The sequence below is a fragment of the Silene latifolia genome, chromosome 10 (assembly GCF_048544455.1).
Source record: "Silene latifolia isolate original U9 population chromosome 10, ASM4854445v1, whole genome shotgun sequence".
NCBI lineage: Eukaryota > Viridiplantae > Streptophyta > Magnoliopsida > Caryophyllales > Caryophyllaceae > Silene > Silene latifolia.
The window spans coordinates 161105714-161126084 of record NC_133535.1 but is presented as its reverse complement, the minus strand read 5'-3'; the positions used below and the strand labels follow the sequence as shown (position 1 = coordinate 161126084).

Genomic DNA, 20371 nt, shown 5'->3' with positions numbered 1-20371 from the left:
TATATATATATATATATGATCGACTCATTGTATCAAAGTACAATGAATAATGAGTTAGGATCCTCCCCATTATCTCCAAAAGTAATGGATGATTCATTACCTCTAATAGGATCATTTTAATAGTTTATTATTTCTCTTACACATCACCATCCATTACTTAATATTGTGACCGTTAAATCGTTTCAAGATAATATATACCTAAACCGTTGAGTTATAATGGAGAGGAAAAATAATGGTGAGATCCAAATTGACGAACGATTATCAATAATAAACAACAATAGGTCTTGGTATAGACGGGTGGGGCGAACAGACGGGTAAAGACCTCTAATAAAATGGGTAGGGGGACAAGGTGTGACACCTCCATGTGCTTCCCACTTTATGGCAAATGGGTATTTTGTGAGGGAAAATGGTATCCGTATATACGTATAGACGGATAATATCCGTCTATAATGAGAATTTGTGAATAAACAATTACTCTGGTACAATTCTCCATCTCCGATTCTATCAAGGATGATCAATACTTACCTGTCAAGTGAAAATGAGACAGAGTATCAAGACCGGCCGACTGTATAAAAGAGAAATAAAATATCCATGCAAGCAGACAAAACCACAAAAAATTCAAAATGGTGTGTACGGAAAAGTAGTAATGGTAAGATTGTAAGAATAGAAGAATAGTCCACTCAAAAAATAACAGCAATACAAAACTCAAACAGTACAGAATGTAAAACATGCCAAAAACACATGAAATATCAACCAAATAAACCCCACAAACACACATTCACGACATTTCTCAATAATTTCATTCACCTCCTTTAATCCCCTCATCTTTCCCTTACAAATCAAAAACACTATTCCCTCCTCTCCTTTCACGAGTATCCCTCCATGTAATCTCACGTTTTCGTGGCGGGTTTTAAGTTAAAACGTGATTTGTCGATAAGCAGAACCGGAGCTGGTAATATTAGTGTACGTACGAGTTAGCAGAGAAGATATATTTCTCGTATTATGGACCGGAATTGGTTAAATAAGTGGAAAGATTTTAACGAGACGGTTTGGCGACCGTTGATCCAGTCGCCAGCGAGATCGTCGGTTGTTGTTTTCTTCTTCTTCTCTTTACTTGTTGGCGCGTTTCTATCCACGCGCTTCTTTGAATCCTCTGTATGTTTCTTTTCCCTCTTTTTCTTTTTTCTTTTTCTTTTTTTCGAAAAGAAATTAGTAAAGTAATTATTGATCATATTCATAATGTTGCGTGTTCATTACGAATTTTGGTTAACTCAAGTGGTCAAATTTGTACTCCGTACAAGTCATTTTTTCAGTATGATGGTAAATTTGACAACAAAGTATGTTAATAATAGTTCTGTCGGATGGTGGCGGATGTTGAGTAAAAAGTAAATGTATAAGATCTTAGTTAAGACCGTTTTAAGCTTAATACCGAGTTTTTTTTATATATTTTAAGTTTAAGATGACGTTAAATAGGATTAGATCTTAATTTTGAACTCTCATTTTGGTTTGGTTTAGCATTTCTTAACCTTTAGTCTAATATCGTACACCCTAACTAATGAGATATCTTAGTTTTTATTTTATTAAGATTATACTTAATTATTTATGGAGAACCCGAGTACCCCATAATCTCTTAAAATAATTTAATGTGCACAAATTCTCATTATAGACGGATACTATCCGTCTATAGTTATAGACGGATAGTGTCATAAATTAAAGTGGATAGTGTAAGTGAGTGGGAAATGGATACCCCACTTGCACTACCCACTTTAATTTGTGAGAGGGACACTATCGGTCCTATAGCTATAGATGGATAGTGTCCGTCTATACTGAGACGGATTGTTTAATGTGTGTGAGTGAAAAATAAAACTATCTCCTTTCTTATTAGTTGGATAATTGGTAGATCTATCAAACGAGTTAACTGGATTAGATTCGAGTCGGGTTAATTTTGGTTTTGCAAGTGTAGACCTCCTCCGTAGAGTAGGCTATTAGGGCATCAACAATAGAGGTTTGTCAACAAAGGTTTGTGTATTTTTTAGAGGTTTGTTGACAAACCTCTCTATTGTTGGCAATGAGGTTTGAGGTTCATAGATGAGAATGGTTACACATTTGTATACAGGTTTGTCGGATGACATGGCAAGTGGTGGTCCCTAAAATGTACCCAACATATGAGAGAAAAAAAATGGATAATCTGAAGTGGGTCCTATAACATGAACCTTGCAAAGGTTTGTCTATTGTTATGTATAGGTTTGTTATTGAAGAGGTTTGTTAATTTAGTGATGTGTCAAGGGACAAACCTCTTTAGAGGTTTATCTATTGTGGATGCCCTTAGATATGGTCCGTATTGCATACGGAGTATGTAGTAATGTAGGTCAAATATAGAAAACAAATGGAGCGTGAAGCAGAAAAGATGCGGAATTGGCAAATTTGCAACTAAATACATAATGGGTGGCGTGAGCGTGATACAATGCACAATGTGTCATGAGTCTCGCTTTTATGTCTGGTTTGTTTCGACAAAATGTACTAAATTACCGGAAAGTCTAAATCGGGAATTCAGAGGAACATATATATACACATCTGTCACGGAGCATGTGTAAATGGGTCCACAATTCCACTTACACTGATACACCAATGGTCCAATACTCCAATGGGTAATACGGAGTAGTATACAAATGAACTAGTTTTGTTCAAGACCTTAATATTTGTTTCCCAAATTCTTATTTCAGACCGTCATATCCGTCTGAAATTATTAGACGGATACCATTTTCTCTCACAAAAAACCCATTTAGGGTGTGAGTGGGAAAGTACATGGGGTGTCCCACCACCCATGTGCTTCTCACTTGTGAGAGTTCTTATTGCTGTCTGAAATAAAGCGGCCTGAAGCAAGACGGACTGTATTTGTTTAGAATGATCTAAATACTTGCACTTGATGATGTTATTACCTAGACAATTAACCTGGCTTATTATATGTTACCGTATGTATTTGGATCCGTTTTCTACCATTAAAAAGGATATTGCTGGCATAATCGAGCATTTGTGAGCACGGATTTTTTTTGATAGGTCTATAGTCAGGTCGGTTTACTACATTTTCCAATATTCCGTTGTATTTTTTTTTTTAATTGGATCAATTTGTTAAGCGGCCTATTCGAGATTTGAGTTTGATAGGACAAATACTCGCGTTCATCGATTATTTTCTTTTCCCAAAATAGCAAAATTTTACGAAGTAAAATCCGCTAATAGGGTTTTAAAACTTCCGTTGATTTAGGACTAAATTAGATGATACGGAGTATACACTTAAAAAAATTAGGAAAAGCTTGACTTGCATTTAATGACTTGAAAAGACCAATGTATAGACATGGTCAAGGAATGATTAGATTTATCTTAGCGTGTAGTGTAGTGTAGTGCACTATGGTTCTAGCTTCTAACTTTTGCACATGCTTATTTTATCTTGAAGAATGGTCCTTTTCTTCTTTATGGTTAGACTTAATTTTGGCACTCAATGCACTAATTTGAAATCCTTAATGGCGTCTACGTTTGATTAAAGGAAAATGTACTTTTTTAGGAAATTATTTGTTGCCATAAGATTGCAAGAATCCCAAGTCCTAACCAAACTGAGTTTGAGTGAACAATTAGACGAATTATAAAACGTTTCCTCATGAGTTTTAACACTGTTGAGACCTATGGAGTCGAATTAGTGAAAACATGACTTTTCTCATATTAGATGCAAGTTAGAGTACGTATATCTTATATGGAGTATCTCATTATTAAGATATAGGAGTATAACTGTTGATTCTGTTTCCAACATCAGTAGAATATTGGACATCAACCATAAATTTGAGACTTTAGATAGGGTTATTTCTTGCATAGTTGCATGGAAATTAGAGGTGGCCCAGATGACCAAGCTCAAATCCGAAGAGTCCCTTATACTCAGACGCGGATTAGTTGAGATGGTTCCGTGTAGCTTAATGAATACTCCCTCCATACCAGACCAAGGTAACACTAACCTAATACAGCCGTATCATACCAATGGTAACGTTCCTTATTTGGCCCACATCATTACGAAATTATCCTTATATCCATTTGCTATTTACACAAAATGCCATTACATACTCCACCTACCAACCCACGATTAAACCCACAATTACATACCTCACCTATTTTTTCTCTCTTTACCCTTTTTTCGTTTAAAACCCCATTTTTTTACCATGGTACCATTTGTTTGGTATGGAGGGAGTATATTACTACCATGTTCATGCCAGAAATTGAAACCAACGGGGGCGAAAAGGTAACGGTTTAAGGGAAACTCTAAAAAAACTGGAATATTTTGACTAAAAACATCGAAATTTCTGTCCGCCAGCTGGGATGACCGCCCTGCTAGCCCCCCTAGATCCATCGCTGATGATATGCCATAGTATTTAACCATTTGAAGTGAGTATTTATTTGTATTGCCTAAATGAGTTACTATGTAACCCATTTCAGGAGCTTTGTGAATGATTACTCCCTTTGTCCGAGTCAATTCCGTACCTTTTAATTCCGCCCTGACGCAGGAAAGGCCATACCTAGACTGACAGCATTAAATCTGCAAGTGTCTTGAATTCTGTACCTTTTATATCCGTCTGAAAGAATAAATGAGACAAACAAATGATTGAGACGGAGGGAGCATAAAAGAAGCCATCTCTGGACATTTGCAGTTTTAATGCTGCTGTGTAGCTCAGCAGAGTGTTTACTTACTGACAGTCTCAAATGTTTAACATTTTTCTCTGGTTGTGCTTTCCTTTGCAGCCTATTGTTGCCAACTCCGCAAAACAATCACTTTTAACTGGCGAATCAGCAAAAAACATGACACTACCTAACAACAAATCCGCCCTGACGCAGGAAAGGCCTCTCCCGAAAACTGAAACTCCACTGAATAATACCGACTCTCAAAGCAAACCTACCCAGTCGGAAAAAAAGCCTCGCCCTAAAACTGAGTTTCCGTTACAATGTTCTGATAATAACATCACTCAGACTTGTCCAAGGTACTACCCTGAAAAGACGGAACTAGACCCTGATGCTCCACCTCCGCCCACATGTCCTGATTACTTCCGATGGATATATGAAGACTTACGTCCCTGGAGAGAAACCGGTGTAACACGTGATATGGTGGAGATGGCTCAAAGGACGGCTAATTTTAGATTAGTAATATTGAATGGAAAAGCTTATGTCGAGAAATACAAAAGACCGTATCAAACCAGGGATGTTTTCACACTCTGGGGGATCTTACAGTTGTTGCGTAGATACCCTGGTAGAGTGCCTGATTTAGAGCTTATGTTTGATTGTGTCGATTGGCCTGTCATTTTAAAACGACATCCTTGGCCCAATGCCACTGCTCCTCCATTGTTCCGCTATTGTGGGGATGATAACACATACGATATTGTTTTCCCCGACTGGTCCTTCTGGGGATGGTAAGTTTTGAAATGGTTTATTTTTGTTTATATGCTGTAATAAATCAAAATGGTCATAGCTCGATACAAGCTTTTGTGTTGTAAGATAAAACAGCCTAACCAAGTCGTGTTAGTCCAGTGGTAGCCGGGTTAAACCTTGAGGCGATAATCACTTGGCCACTGCAGCCCCCGAAGAGGTGGCTTATATGCTGTAATAAATCAAAATGGTCATAGCTCGATACAAGCTTTTGTGTTGTAAGATAAAACAGCCTAACCAAGTCGTGTTAGTCCAGTGGTAGCCGGGTTAAACCTTGAGGCGATAATCACTTGGCCACTGCAGCCCCCGAAGGGGTGGCTTACATGGTCCATGTGGTGGTGGTGGTGGGGGAATGCATGGGCTCTGGGGGATTCTACCCCTCGTCATAAAAAAAAAAAAAAAAAAAGGGATAAAACAGCCTCTCTGCAGGGTGAGGCGGTGTTATTATATGCCTCCCCCGCCTTTTGGAGGAGGCTTTAAGGCACGGCTCCATACGGTTAGGGATTCACAAGGGAAATTTTATATGCAGGGCTGAGATTAACATCAAACCATGGGATCACCTTTCAAAGGAAATCAAAGAAGGGAATAAGATGGTCAAATTTGGGGACAGAGAGCCTTATGCATACTGGAAAGGAAATCCCTTTGTTGCACCAACGCGGATGGATCTTTTAAAATGTAATGTCTCGGACAAGCAGGACTGGGGTGCTCACATCTTTATACAGGTAAAACATTACCCACCTTCCGATTAGAAAATCAGTGTATCACATATTGCCTACCTTCCTCTTAAATGCAGGACTGGATTAAAGAATCACATGAAGGATTTAAGCAGTCAAACTTGGCTAGCCAATGTATACACAGGTACATGCGCATTCTGCTTCGCCAATATAGTTTTGATATGCTATAACCCACAACATATACTGTAAAATGTTGACGGTTTGATTCAAAATTTGGTATGGATAGGTATAAGATCTACATTGAAGGGTCAGCATGGTCTGTAAGCGAGAAGTACATCTTGGCGTGTGATTCGCCAACCTTGTTAGTGAAGCCGAAATACTACGATTTCTTCTCTAGAGGACTGATGCCTATAAAACACTATTGGCCTATCAAGGAAAATGATAAATGTAGGTCTATTAAGTTTGCTGTTGAATGGGGTAACAATCACAAGAAGAAGGTAACTTTCTTTGTTAAGCCATTCGTGTTTATTGTCTGTCTGTTTTTTGCATCTTAGGACGGACTAGAACAAATCGAGTCCCTTGAAATTTCCTGAACAAATCATTCTGTCAGTTAAGGCAGGAAAAATAGCTCATTAGTTGCTGGTTGTTACGGAATCCAAATCCATAAAAAATTTGTGTGAGACGGTTTTGACATGTGAGACCATTGCATTAACAGGCTGCGGAGATAGGAAAGGCAGCAAGCGACTTCATACAAGAAGATGTAAAAATGGATTATGTATATGACTACATGTTACATCTGCTGACTGAATATGCCAAGTTATTAAAATTTAAGCCAACAGTAACGAAGAATACTGTTGAGCTATGTTCAGAAGCCATGGCATGCAGGGCATCAGTTAATCAAAAGAAGTTTATGATGGAATCTCTTATTAAGAATCCTTCGGATACTGCTCCTTGCACCATGCCACGTCCTTATGACAAAGCGGGATTGCTTAGACAGTTGAGGAGGAAAAACAATGCTGAAAAACAAGTAGGCAACTGGGAGATAAATTACTGGACTAATCGAACTATGCCACAATAGACAGAGATGTATGAATTACTGGATTCGTTGCTCCAAATAGGTATGCAGAAGATGTTAGATTGTTTTATTTGATGTAATTCGATCAACTGCTTTATGTTCATTTTTTTTTCTAATATTTTTGAAGCATCAAAATTTTAGTTAGGCTATTTTTGGTGCGTGCGTTTAAGGCGTTGGGGTAATATATAGCAGATTAATATATAGGCTACATTGTTTATCTTGGTCGGAACCCAATCTCCTGGTCCTCCAAGAAACCAACGGGCGTTGCCCTCTCCACCACAGAAGCGGAATTTCGCGCTGTTGCTTCAGTCACAACCGGAACTCTATGGCTTCACAATCTCCTCTCTAACTACATGTCACTGTCACCAAACCACCAGCCATCTTCTGTGATAACATCTCAGCTACCCTCTACGCCAAGAACCCTGTTTTCCACTCCAGGATGAAGCACATGGGTACATGGCCATCTCCTTTCACTTTGTTAAACAACAGCTTCAACGTGGTCAAATACGCATCTCTCATGTCGCAAGCAAAGATCAAATCGCTGATATCCTTACCAAGCCGTTGCACAAGCAACAACATCTTGAGTTACGAGACACGCTTGGACTTATCACACGAACGTCCAACTTGAGGGGGCGTATTAACAATATCTTACCAAATAATATCTCACACTCAAAAGGATAAACACAAATCAACACAATCCTCTCAATCAATCTATAATGTAAATATAGCACATATATATTATGTGAATCAATTAGCATCAATTAGTTTATATTGTATAGGCTCCTCTCCTTATTTAGATGTATGTAATCCCTATATATAGTGTACATTTATCATCAATGAAATAACAACTCTTTCACACAAATAACCAAGTCTTATAGTATCGTCTGATTGTTTAAGCTGCAAATTCATACTCGAGTTTATTAGCTACTGCAAAAATGCATCTTAATCCGCTTAAATATTTTGAATGATGAGGAACTTAATTTATGGATCAACCACTTAAATTTCAGTCTTGGTGAATGACGAGTTTATTAGCCTCGCCGGGTGAGTGTGTACAGTGACCCTCCCTAGTGGAGCCAATCTCCAACACCAGGTTGAACAAGTTGAGACAACATGCTGTCAGTGTCAGTGTAGGAAAACAGTGGAAATTGAGCTATGATGAACAGTCCAAGAAAGAGACCCTTTTTAGTGAATTTAGAACCGCGCAAAAGGGTATAGGGAAACAGAAGACGACCTTGACTTGGGTCCATATGAATGTCAATACACATATGACATTTGATATGGACCTTGCAACGTAAAGGTGGGTGGAGAAACTTTGGTTGATATGGATGTAAATGATGTTACATTTGCAAAGCAACGACTTTATGAAAGACAAAAGACTTCAACTTTCCGCACATACTAAATACATACATATATGTGTTGATTCAGTTAGTCTCCCTTAACACGAAGGTATCTGTTTTAACATTAAAATGGGTCAAATATCATTCCACTAAAGTACTACATGACTATATGCACCATATCATGTACGAGTATTAATCTCAAGATTGCTTCCGAATCCTTACTCTTTAAAAAGAGAGAACTTGGGGTGTACTGTAGCAATGAATAGTACCACCCCAAGTCTCCCTCTACCGTTGATTTTTTTTCCCAATTAGATCTCGGCCTTCCATCTATGCTTCACCCTCATCCACAACTTCTGTATCACTTCTTATTCAGTATCACTTCCCATCCACTCATTTCCATCTATGCTTCACTCTCATCCACAACTTTCCATCTCCCACTAAAAAGCCTCCATTTCCCCTTTCCCCTTCAATATCACACCACAATGACGACGGCTTGATGACGATGACGATGCTGATGATGAGACGATGACGGCGGCACAACCCATGATAATGCCGATGGCAACGCTTTTAGGTTACATCGTCTTCCTTCTTTTCGCTGTTCATTATTTTCGACTTTATTTTCTGGCTTTTTTTCGTTTGGTACTTAGATTTTGATCTTCGTTTTATGGGTTTTTTGCTCATATATTAGGTTGGTGTCCAATTGAATTTTAGGGTTTGGTTTGATTTCAGTGTCTTTCTTCTAAACTGTAGTAATACTCTTTTTGTATGCTCCTTTTGTATGCTTCTTTACGATGTTATACTTTTTTAAAGATTTGTTTGATATTTCGGCTTCTTATAACTGAGTTTTTGGGGGTGCTGTTGCAGTTGTTTGTAAGGGCTACGAAAATCAGCCTTGAATTCAGGTTAAAGATATGTACAACAATTTCTAATTGTTCATGCTGCTTCTTAAACTGTTGTTCAGTGGTCATCCTAATCTGTTATTGTGTTTACAGGTACTCATGGCGCCCAAGCTTTAAGCGCCTGCTCACTTGTGGTGGACTCAAACCCTTGGCTATCTGTGTTGGCCCGTCGCTGAATGTTACGGTAATATTGATATGACCAAGGCCAAACAATCTGTCTCTCCTCGACAAGTCAAGAGTGCTTCTCAATGGCAATACTTTACTTAATTATGCAGGAATGCTTCTTAAGAAGCAAAACATGACAAACAAATGTGAATTTACTTGTTTATAACTGGTTGTTGACTCCTACTTGTTTTACAATGTCCTCAGCTTTTCAATTGTTTTGCCTGTTCCAAAACTACAATTGGCTATGCCTATTCGAGTTACCACATCATATATAATTCTTTATTTCAGTGGTTTTGGGTGTTATTTCGTTATTGTTTGGGTATTATAATGATTCCTCGTTTTGAAATTAGATTTTCGGGTGCTGTGTGAAAATTGATTTCGTAGTTTAGATAGTTCTCTAATTTGCTGTTTTTTTTAAAAAGTTTAGGGTTTAGGCATTTCCAATTATGTCTTGGTTTGGGTCATTTTTTTTGCCAAGATCAGTTAACAAAGGGAGCTCAATTCAAATCATTGTCAAGCAGGTTTGCAATGTGAGTGTTATTCTTACCAAATTCTTTTTCGAGTCTTTTTGTTAACTCGGGTAATTGTGGTCAGCCTTATGGTACGATGTTGTGTATATATGTGGATATGTGGTAAACAATTTAAGACTTTATTTTTTTTGGGGGATGGCCGACTAATCTTGCTGCCTTATTGAGGTCTACATGTGGAAAATGCAGCAACAGGCGGTGCCTTTGGTGTTGAGAGTGGTGTAGATTGAAAAGGGTTTCTTATATAAGGTGGTGTTACATCTTCTGTTTTTTTTTTATACTCGACCTTGTTGACTGTGAAATGGCTCAGATTGTTTACAATTGTTTAGGTTTATGTTGTTTTGTGGTTCCTCTAGGTCAAAGATGTGCCTGCCTTCTTCGTTACTAATGCTCTATTTGCGTTACATGCTGAGCTGAGCATCTCTTCATAGATGAGGTCGGGCGAAGAACCAGGTAAATACGGAAGCCCTTTGGAATGTCTTTTTGCTACATTTATGCACAATAACCTGCTACTGACTCTCTATGATTGTTTGCCTCTTTGGACACTGTGAGTCATTTGTTACTTCTCTTTCACTGGCTGTATCTTGTGTATATGCGGTCGCAGGGTGTGGGGTGTCGTTGGTGAAGGCCCTTATTTTTGACACTTTCTTTGCTAACTTAGCAGATTGCCAGTGTGTCTTTAGGCCGGCTTCTGACATGTCGAATCACCTTGTGGGTTTGGATTTTATACTGCTGAGCACTGCAGATTTCAGTGCAGGCGTACAGATTTTTCCTCATTCTCATTGCTTGTCTTAGGCTGTTTTTTTCTTGCCTACAATACCTTCAACACGGAATTTTCATATTTGTTAGTGTCTTTAGGTTGCTGAGTTTCTGTCTTAATTGGTTTACGTGTGCTTTTCCTTCTTCCTGTTGATAGCTATTTTGATCTACTCTTTTTCAGTCAGGTACCTGCATTTTTTATAACGTAATACCCTGCGTTTTTTATAACGTAGTACCCTGCAGTTCTTGTGTATATCCTCCTTTGTGAGTTTCCTTTTATTTCTCTTTGTTTTTTTTCAATCAATTGCTCCAAATTTTTTGTTATTAAGGTATCTTATTTACTACCTTACTGTGCAAGAGATACTCATTCTGCATGGTTCTGCAGGATAACTATGCCTAGCAGAGCTTTGAGCGGGGCATCGCTGCACAAGAAGCTGGTGCCTTTTCTTGGGAGATAATTCCTGAAAGAGCTTAATTATTAAGTCAATGTAATAATCTTACCACGTTTCTGGTCCGGTCCAAGCATCAATTTTTTTTTCATGTATTTTCCAGGTCAAGGTTCCTGGTGGTGGAGGAAAACCATCAACAGTTGTCCATAAAGACGAAGGTCTTAGTAAGGTATATACTCGTAATTAATGTTTGTCGTTACTTAATGTTCAGTACTTGAGTACTTTAGCCTTCTCTTGTATATGTTCAATGTCTTAACTATAAACTGAACTTTTGGATGGATGGATGTTTCTGCTTTCTTCAAATATTCCAGTATGACCCTGCCAAATTGAAAAAGCTCAGACCAAGTTTTAACAAGGATGGAGGCACGATTACTGCTGGAAATGCTTCTAGCATAAGGTTGTTCCTTTATACTAATAACATGTACATTGTTGGCATTGGTGCTGACTTGGAAATCGTTTTGTGGGTGACATGGAGCAAATTAGGTCATGACAAATTCTAAAATCCACTTTCAACCAAAAAAAATCAGAACTTCAGTCTCCGCTCTTGACATTTTTATACTCGAACTCTTTTGAAAATGTGTTATTGCTCAATTTCAGTGATGGCGTTGCTGCACTTGTATTAGTGAGTGGTCAAAAGGTGTTTGGAATGGGGCTGCAGGTGATCGGAAACATGAGTGGTTATGGTGATGCTGCTCAGGTATTTCATGGAATTCCCTGGATTGGAGAGCTTTGAATTGAGGGTTCTATTTATTATATCGGGAAGGATTACAAGTTACTTTTTGAGATTTTATACGTGTAGAGCTTTTGTTCATGAAAGTGTTGCCTTATTGCTTAATTATAATGGGTGGGCAGACACTGAGATATTTGCTTAATTATAATGGGTGTTGCCTTATTGCCTAATTATAATGTTTGCTTCCATCGTGAACTCCCCTCATTTATCGACATTATTTATCTGTATCCTAAAAATTAGGGTTTATTGTTTTCCCCTTCCTTCGTCAACATTGGTGTTTTGGTGCGGTTAATCCGATTAATTATTATTCGTTTTCGTATATTGGGAAGGGTGATTATGTGGTTTTTGGGGCGTTTGGTTTTTGGTCCGGTGCTTGTGTGTTTTTTTTGTGATTATTGTCATGGTCTTTTTTATTATTTGAGATTAGGTTTTCCTGGGTTACTATTGTTTTTAGAGATTAGGGTGAATATGAGATCTGTATGACATTTTTTATGCCAGATGATAAGAATTGTTGGTTGAAAATTCGTGGTTAGTTGTGTGGTTCCGTGTTGCTTCAATTTTCTGAGTAGTGTGTTTCGTGTCCATCAATGGAGTGTTTAAACTATTTTTTTTAAGATTGTGCTCTTTGATTACGCTAATCTTGGCTATTTTCTACTCTATTTCAAACACTTTTTTATATAGGCGGTATACTCCACAGATTATAGTAATGGTGGCTCACCCGCATGCCAACTATTATATATACAATTATTGACTAGAAATCCAGTTGGCAGGTGGGTTAGGGTCTATGCACGTATATTATTTGAGACTTAGCTTACCGTCAAACGCCTGCCTTCATTTTTGTTTGCGCTGACCCTTCCGTCCTTATCTGTTGACATATGCTTTAGATACAGTGTTCAAGTTACTGCTTGTTTTTTTTTTCTTGCCGGTGGCGTAACCGATGTATCTTGTGGCAGGCGGCGTGGTTCCGTTGGTGGGGCGTGCTGCTCTATTTTGTCAGACTCATGGGCTGGTTCAAGTTCTCTTATAAATTGGAAGTTGGTAAGAACTCCTTCAGTCGGACTTTTCGTATTACCCCTGTTAGGCTAACCCTTGTCAACGCACTAATAGTGTACGGCTTTGTAATTAGCAAGGCGGCTGCCTTCCGGATTGAACTTCGCAACTTGGGGTTCTGCTTAGGTTTGCAGGCCACTATCATTTAGAGCCCTTGGATTCTTAGATGTAAATATCTTGCGCTGTATGTTCTGGAAGCTATGTCCATTGTTTATTCCATCTCTTAGTTAGACTCCAAGTTAGGCCGTTACTGTGTTTGACCGTGGTAAATTGTGATTTTCAGGGTTTCTTTTTACTGCGCATTGTCTCTTCAGCAGTAGTTCAGCCTCCAGTGGAAACTCGTGACTAAGGATATTTAAAAGTGACAAGGGTTGTAGCCTGGTGCGTTGTTGATGCGTGCTCACCTATGTACTGGGCTATTAGGCGGCATCTTCAAAGGTGGGGACTTTGTAATTTGTCCTTCATTTTATTTTAGCTAATTCGCAGTTGTGTTTGTCGGGTGCCTGCCAATTTACTTATCTCTGTTGTCTTTTTATACCTTTCAAAGCATCTTCTGAGCTCTATTATATTGTGTTTCTTGCATTTCCTGGTGTTTACTCGTTCCGGGATTTGGTATTCTTTGTTCTGTTATTGACGAATTCAGATGATAATTCATGTTTTTTGACCCAAACCATTTTGTGATTAAGCCGCTATTGTCGTTATTATCACCTTAAGAGATTGCAATCGAACCTGTTAACAGTTGTTTAGTTCTTAAGGCCAACTTGCTGCCTTTCATGCTATGTTACTCAGAAACGACAACAAGTCTTTGGAACTGTGTGCTCCAAGTATCTCTACTCGGCTATGTGATGATTTTTATTGATAGTTCAAGTGTATACCAATGTTCGAATGTGAAGGGTCAAACACGGCTTACACTGCACTTGCTTATGTTATCATTCATTGAATTCAGTTGGTGTACCTTCCTAAATAAGTCATAGCCTGCAGAATGCTTAAAAAGTAATCACCTTTCTTACCTGAAAAAGGAAATGACCATCATTGCATTACATTACTGCAGTCTGAAGTTAACTTACAGTTCAGTCTAGACTAAACCTGTACATTACCTTTGCTTATATATGCAAATCTCATGCTTTCAAATTTATGAACATCCTCACTTATTTGGTTAACATTGACAGTAAAAGGTAAGTAAATCATAGTGTTATTTCATCTAATGTACCATGTATATACGAATACTTGCAGCAATGTTTCGCTTAGTTCATGCCTTGGTTACATTTATAGTTTGAAGTGTTCTACTGATTTTACTTGTCGAGTTGTTGATAGGTTTTTTTTCTTTTTTTTTTATCAGGAGATTATGGCTCCGGCCATTGCCGTTCATCCTACTGATTTTGGTCACGACAATGTCAATTATCTTAGCTGAAAGAAGAACATACATAATTCATACTGATGATACTCGAGTTCGGATTCTAAAGGGTCAATCTCAAACACGGTATGAAGGAATCTTAGGCTCTATCAAGAAGACAACAGCCCACGAGAGTGAAGACGATGAAGAGGCATTGGCCCCTGAGCTTCTCTATACCTATGAGACGACTATGACTGGTTTTTTGCTGTTAAACTCACCGATCAACAACATCGTTCTTTGACTCATACTGGTAGGGTACTATTTGTAGCTCCTGAGTAGATGTTAAGCCTGCACACCACATATTCAACTCATTTGCTAGGGCTAGAAATTGGCAGAGGGTTATGGAATGAATCTAGCTTGGCGTCTGATGACGTAATAGGCGTTCTTGATACGGGAATTCGGCCGGAACATGTAAGTTTTAATGATAAAGGATTGTCTAAGGTTCCTTTAAAATGGGAGGGTACTTGTGAGAAAGGTACAAATTTCTCAACTTCTAATTGCAAGGGCTTTCCTGAAAGGATATGAGGCGATCAATGGCAGAATCAACGAGACTGATGACTTTCGATCAGCCAGAGATTCAAATGGCCATGAGACACACACTGCATCCACTGCTGCAGGAAATGTGGTCCCTGGTGCAAGCCTCTTTGGAAATGCCTTGGGTATTGCCAGCGGAATGACTTATTTCGTTCTTGTCCTTCTGTACTGATTAAATAAGTTACATCCAGCTTAAGTTCTTAGTAAGATCTGGCAAGTCTGATTATACAGGTTGGTACTTAAGCAGTTTGGGTCAGCTCGGGTATTAGTCTTTTTAAGATCAGGGATTTCAGGACGGGTCAATCTATAAATTTTAGGCTACGTCTGATTTCTTATTGAGTTTCCTTTTCCCCTCAGATTAGTTATTTAGACCATTTAGGGTTGACTCATTAGCAGTGACAGGCTGGCCAGAAGTTCAGGTCGTTTTGGGCAAGTGTTTAAATCCCGAGTCAATTAGAACATCATTTCCCTATGGCTATAAACATTTTGTTTCATATTAGTCACTGGGGACATTTCGACTAAATCATTAATTCATTATCGGTTAGTTTTACTGGAATCCCAATAGAACCAAAGAATCTTTATGTTTTAGATTGTAATGGAATTTGTGTAAGGTAGAATCACTCATAAATTGGTTACGACTTTTTTCTGTGAAGTAGTAGTCATTTGATACTGAAGAATCCCATATTATCCCACATGTGAGTGTCCCACATTGAAGGAGAAAGAGAGATTGTACCACTTTATAACCAAGGGGGCTACTCCTCCTATAGCCAATTGGTTTTAGGATGGAACCTCCCTTGTGTTGTTAAGTGGTCCGTCTCTCCTCCATTCGGGTAAGGCCCAGGCCCATTTGCATGATTTAACATGGTATCAGAGCTCATGGCTAAAGACCTGGGGTATGATGATTAACTGGGCCATTGTGTGCCAGCTGGAGCCGAGGCTTTGTGTACCTCTTATTTGGCCCAGTCTGAGCTTGTTAGCAGTCGGAGAAAATTCCATCCGTTGATGGCTCCGGTCTGATTTAAAGTGGGCCTCACATGTGTGGGGGAGTGTGAAGAATCCCATATTATCCCACATGTGAGTGTCTCACATTGAAGGAGAAAGAGAGATTGTACCACTTTATAACCAAGGGGGCTACTCCTCCTATAGCCAATTGGTTTTAGGATGGAACCTCCCTTGTGTTGTTAAGTGGTCCGTCTCTCCTCCATTCGGGTAAGGCCCAGGCCCATTTGCATGATTTAACAGATACAAATGTCAACGCTTCCTTCATTATGGGTCATCTTGAAATAGAATATTAATGTTATTAAATCAGGGAGTCAGGGATAAGTTATATGCATCCAACCCCATGATCCCACTATCTGCGAGAACGACATTGGAGAATTTTAGTTTTTTTTGTTATCCATACATGCCGTAACCCATTCACATTTAAGTATTTAACACAGAAAAAACAAATATTCTGAACGACACCTACATTACTCGAATGTCTATTCAAGCTCTTACCACCCCAAGTTAAGTAATACAGATGATTTCAATCAAAACAAATGCATACGATTCAGTTGTGTGTTCCAAGCCCTATCTATGTGTGGAACATTGCTTCTTAGGCAACGGTGGAATCAAATTATGTAGCTACTAAATACTGAGCCATTTCTTATGTTACATATGTTTGTATAGTAGATGAGTGAACTACCAATTTTGCCCTAAGCCATTAACTGCATATCCCTCCATCAAATGAGGATACTGTCATTTTCCTTTTCTCTTTTCTTTTTCCTTTATTTTGACAACAATAACATAGTAATAAACTTCATCATGTGTTGACATGATGCTGGTACATTGCCCCAGAATACTACAATGGAGAAATCGTTACCAAAAAGCTTGATCTATATGCTTTCGATCTGTGATGCTCGGACTCTTCACCTGACCCTGAGGATCCGGTGGACAGGATCCGGGCACGGATCCGGACATGGATCCTTGACGGATCCTTCTATGAGAAATCGGTGTGAGAGAGTTGTTTTTAATCTCTGTTTTGTACAACAGTCCTATATCAAGAGTGATCTTGACACGATTTTTAATGCTGTAATAAAGTCTTCATTCATGTTAAACATGAAAAAACTACTTTTCCTTTCTTTTCTTTGACTTTTTTAACTAATAATCAATTTATTTTCAAAAAACTAAAACATTAGCCGAGTCCAAATTCAAATTAGGATCCTCGTATCCGGGTCCTTGTTTTTGAGATTTCAAAGATCGGACCCTCGGATCCGTGTCCGTGTCGGATCCTCGTATCCGAGTCCGAGCATCACAGCTTTCGATATAGTATTGATGTAGTTTATTCCGGGAAAGAGGATTAAGGAACTAGCAGGACAAGCCCCTTCCCTTTCCTATTTTTAGATTCAATTCAATTGACTGGTAATTATTTACTATATAGTTAGCTTTATATAACTATATAAGTATGTAATGCAAATTAGTGAGAATATATGATAGTGTGAATTATTTACTATGGTTTTGATGCGCTGCTCTAATGAGTTTGTCTATGTATAACTCCGTAAAAGTAAGCCCAGTTAGGTCTACTGACTTTCTCCATTTTTCCCGATTATTATTAATTCGTGTTTTTCTTGCTTCTGATTAGTTCTATTGTTTAATTCTAATTTATGCTCACAAAGTAAGCTGTTTTGATGGCAGGGTTGTTCTCACTTCTCACTACTCATTTAGGCTAAGGCGAAAAAGCCAGGGCCGAGTGTATTTGTGGTCTTATGCGACCCCTATAATCATTTTAAGGATCTGCTTCTACCAGTAAAAAATCGAAATTCATAATTGTTTTGATGGGTAAAGGATCTCTAGATAAATGTTAGTGACTATAGAGAAACATGCTTCATATGCATTGTGTGTATGGTACTTGTCTAATATGTCAATTCATCATTTGGTACATTGATCTGTTTGGAGCTATATAGCTACTGCAATTTCAGAATTTATGTAAATGGTTGGTGCTTATTGATTTTGTTACAAAAAATCTCGGCACGTCGTTGCCACTGCTACTAAAAAAAAAATGGGGGAGTTATTAAAGAAGATAGACTAGCACATTTAAAGAATAAGTGGGTGCTCAAAGAAGTCTCTAATCTAAACACAAAATAGTTCACGCTTATCTTGTCAACTTCTGGTACACTTTTGTTTGTAATGGGTGCACACTTTCAAGCATAAGAAGGAAAGGTTTCAGGTTAAATAGCCCAGTTGTACGGAAAGCTGTATTGGAAATAAAACTAACAGTTAATTTCTGGGTGTACCGGATAGTAACATATGACTACTAGACAAACCCTATTTTTACTCCTTACACATTCCTACTTTGTCCTTATTAATCCTATATAGCATGTATCATAGTGCCTTTATTATGACTTTACAGTGCTGCACACTGTCTAAATTCGTGACCTAGCTGTAAAATCGTACGTTCTAACCCCTAAGTCATCCGATATGAAGTTGACCACCCAAAATAGTGGTGTAAGGTTCCCGATATGTCTGGTAAATGGTTGAGACCAAATTGGCGAAGTAATTGACATTCTATTCTATACGCCAACGCATGGTACCTCAACAGAATTTAAGTTAGTTTTTTTTTATAAACGATTAACCGAATTGGGGCTCCGCGCCCGGGAGGGCGCGGCGCAACAACTAGTGTAAGAAAAGGCATTTTATTTGCTCTAAATACCATAAGACCCTAAAGAAATACAACTAAATTACGCTATGAATCCTAAAAGTTATCTTATCATTCTGTCAGTTACCAATTTCAAGACATTGTTAAGCCAGCAAAATTAGCTCATTAGTTGGTGATTGATACGTAAACTAAATCTACAAAAAACTTGTATAAGACGGTTTGATATGTGAGACCATTGCATTATCAAAGATTCGCTATGAACAATCCAAGAAAGAGACTCTTTCGATATCAGTGAGCTACTCTCTTTAGCGAATTTAGAACCGTGCAAAAGGGTATAGGGAAACAGAAGACGACCTTGACTTGGGTCCATATGAATGTCCATACACAAATGACATTTGATATGGACCTTGCAACGTAAAAGTGGGTTTAGAAACTTTGGTTGATATGGATGTTAATGATGTTACATTTGCAAAGCAACGACTTTAGGAAAGACAAAAGACTTTTCTGCTTTCCGCACATACTAAATACATACTCCGTGTTGGACCAGTTAGTCTCCCTTAACACGAAGGTATCTGTCTTAACATTAAAATGAGTCAAATATCATTCCACTAAAGTGCTACATGACTATATGGACCATATCATGTATTAAGAGGGGCAAAAAACTTGTATGAGACGGTTTGACATATGAGACCATTCCATTAACAGGTTGCGGAGATAGGAAAGGCAGCAAGCGACTTCATACAGGAAGATGTAAAAATGGATTATGTATATGACTACATGTTACATCTGTTGACTGAATATGCCAAGTTATTAAAATTTAAGCCCACAGTAACGAAGAATACTGGTGCGCTATGTTCAGAAGCCATGGCATGCAGAGCATCAGATAATCAAAAGAAGTTTATGATGGAATCTCTTATTAAGAATCCTTTGGATACAGCGCCCTGCACCATGCCACCTCCTTATGACAAAGCGGGATTGCTTAGACACTTGAGGAGGAAAAACAATGCCGAAAAACAAGTAGGCAACTGGGAGATAAATTACTGGATTAATCAAACTTTGCCACAATAGACAGAGATGTATGAATTACTGGATGTTGGTGATATTGATCACAAGGCATTTAAGTGCATTCGGGTTTCTTATGTCAAATCGGTTTTGAGCCCGTAATGGATATAATGTGAGTCGGGAATACGGAGTGTATGCTCATATAATCGTATATCGAGTTCATGTATGTAATGGATAAGGTAATGATAAATAAGTTTATCATGTTCGGTAAGTATATACGAGGTATATGGCATCCCCTACTGGGGTCATATACTCGGGGATATTAATATCAAATACTTAGCGAAATTCGAGAAACCAAAAATAAGAATTAAGCAAATTGGCTGCGTCCCCGATCGGGGATGCTAACCCCTATCGGGGTTGTATGGTTTCACGTGGGAAATAATTGTCAGACATTGGCAGTTGTACTTTGTTCTCATTGGTTTATAATACCAAAAGGAACATGTTTATCCATTTTTGTCAAACATGTGTGAACATACTTCATGCATTGATATAAATAAGGTGTAAAAACAAAAACATATGATCAATTGCATTTTCTGGTTTTGACAAAAATAAAGTAAAAACAAAAACTCTTATGGTTTATTTATTCTTTGTTCTTGCCTTATGATACGTAACGCAGCGGATGAAAA

At 38.3% G+C, this 20371-nt stretch overlaps 2 protein-coding genes across 10 annotated transcripts; both read left to right on the top strand.

The window, feature by feature from the left end:
• The first annotated feature begins 506 nt into the window (after nt 1–506).
• LOC141606747 (uncharacterized) lies at nt 507–19779 on the top strand. Of its 2 annotated transcripts, none has more exons than XM_074426026.1 (6): nt 507–1155; nt 4780–5441; nt 5987–6179; nt 6251–6315; nt 6418–6628; nt 6847–7353. In XM_074426026.1, the coding sequence occupies exons 1-6, from the start codon at nt 1003–1005 to the stop codon at nt 7207–7209; spliced, it is 1647 nt and encodes a 548-aa protein (XP_074282127.1). In that variant the 5' UTR covers nt 507–1002; the 3' UTR covers nt 7210–7353. The 2 variants fall into 2 exon arrangements, with proteins under 2 accessions (XP_074282127.1, XP_074282128.1); XM_074426027.1 differs by lacking the exon at nt 6847–7353 and adding an exon at nt 19389–19779 and having other exon boundaries at nt 600–1155.
• On the top strand, nt 8861–15693 carry LOC141606744 (acetyl-CoA acetyltransferase 2-like). 8 transcript variants are annotated; one of them, XM_074426021.1, is made up of 14 exons: nt 8861–9114; nt 9408–9445; nt 9536–10137; nt 10324–10383; nt 10491–10587; nt 11079–11157; nt 11279–11330; nt 11446–11511; nt 11654–11739; nt 11940–12039; nt 13026–13110; nt 13203–13290; nt 13406–13560; nt 14462–15693. In XM_074426021.1, exons 5-12 carry the CDS (start codon nt 10566–10568, stop codon nt 13220–13222), a joined length of 510 nt encoding a protein of 169 aa, XP_074282122.1. In that variant the 5' UTR covers nt 8861–9114; nt 9408–9445; nt 9536–10137; nt 10324–10383; nt 10491–10565; the 3' UTR covers nt 13223–13290; nt 13406–13560; nt 14462–15693. The 8 variants fall into 8 exon arrangements, with proteins under 8 accessions (XP_074282122.1, XP_074282121.1, XP_074282120.1 ...); XM_074426020.1 differs by having other exon boundaries at nt 13199–13290; XM_074426019.1 differs by having other exon boundaries at nt 13199–13306.
• Nucleotides 19780–20371: the final 592 nt, after the last annotated feature.

Coding starts and splice junctions, on each gene's coding strand:
- LOC141606747 (XM_074426027.1), top strand. CDS start 1,003: ATGGACCGGAATTGGTTAAATAAGTGGAAAGATTTTAACGAGACGGTT. Junction 6,180..6,250: donor GTGCTCACATCTTTATACAG/GTAAAACATTAC, acceptor TCTTAAATGCAG/GACTGGATTAAAGAATCACA. Junction 6,316..6,417: donor GCTAGCCAATGTATACACAG/GTACATGCGCAT, acceptor TGGTATGGATAG/GTATAAGATCTACATTGAAG.
- LOC141606744 (XM_074426018.1), top strand. CDS start 10,566: ATGAGGTCGGGCGAAGAACCAG. Junction 11,158..11,278: donor TCTTGTGTATATCCTCCTTT/GTGAGTTTCCTT, acceptor ATGGTTCTGCAG/GATAACTATGCCTAGCAGAG. Junction 12,040..13,025: donor GTTATGGTGATGCTGCTCAG/GTATTTCATGGA, acceptor ATCTTGTGGCAG/GCGGCGTGGTTCCGTTGGTG.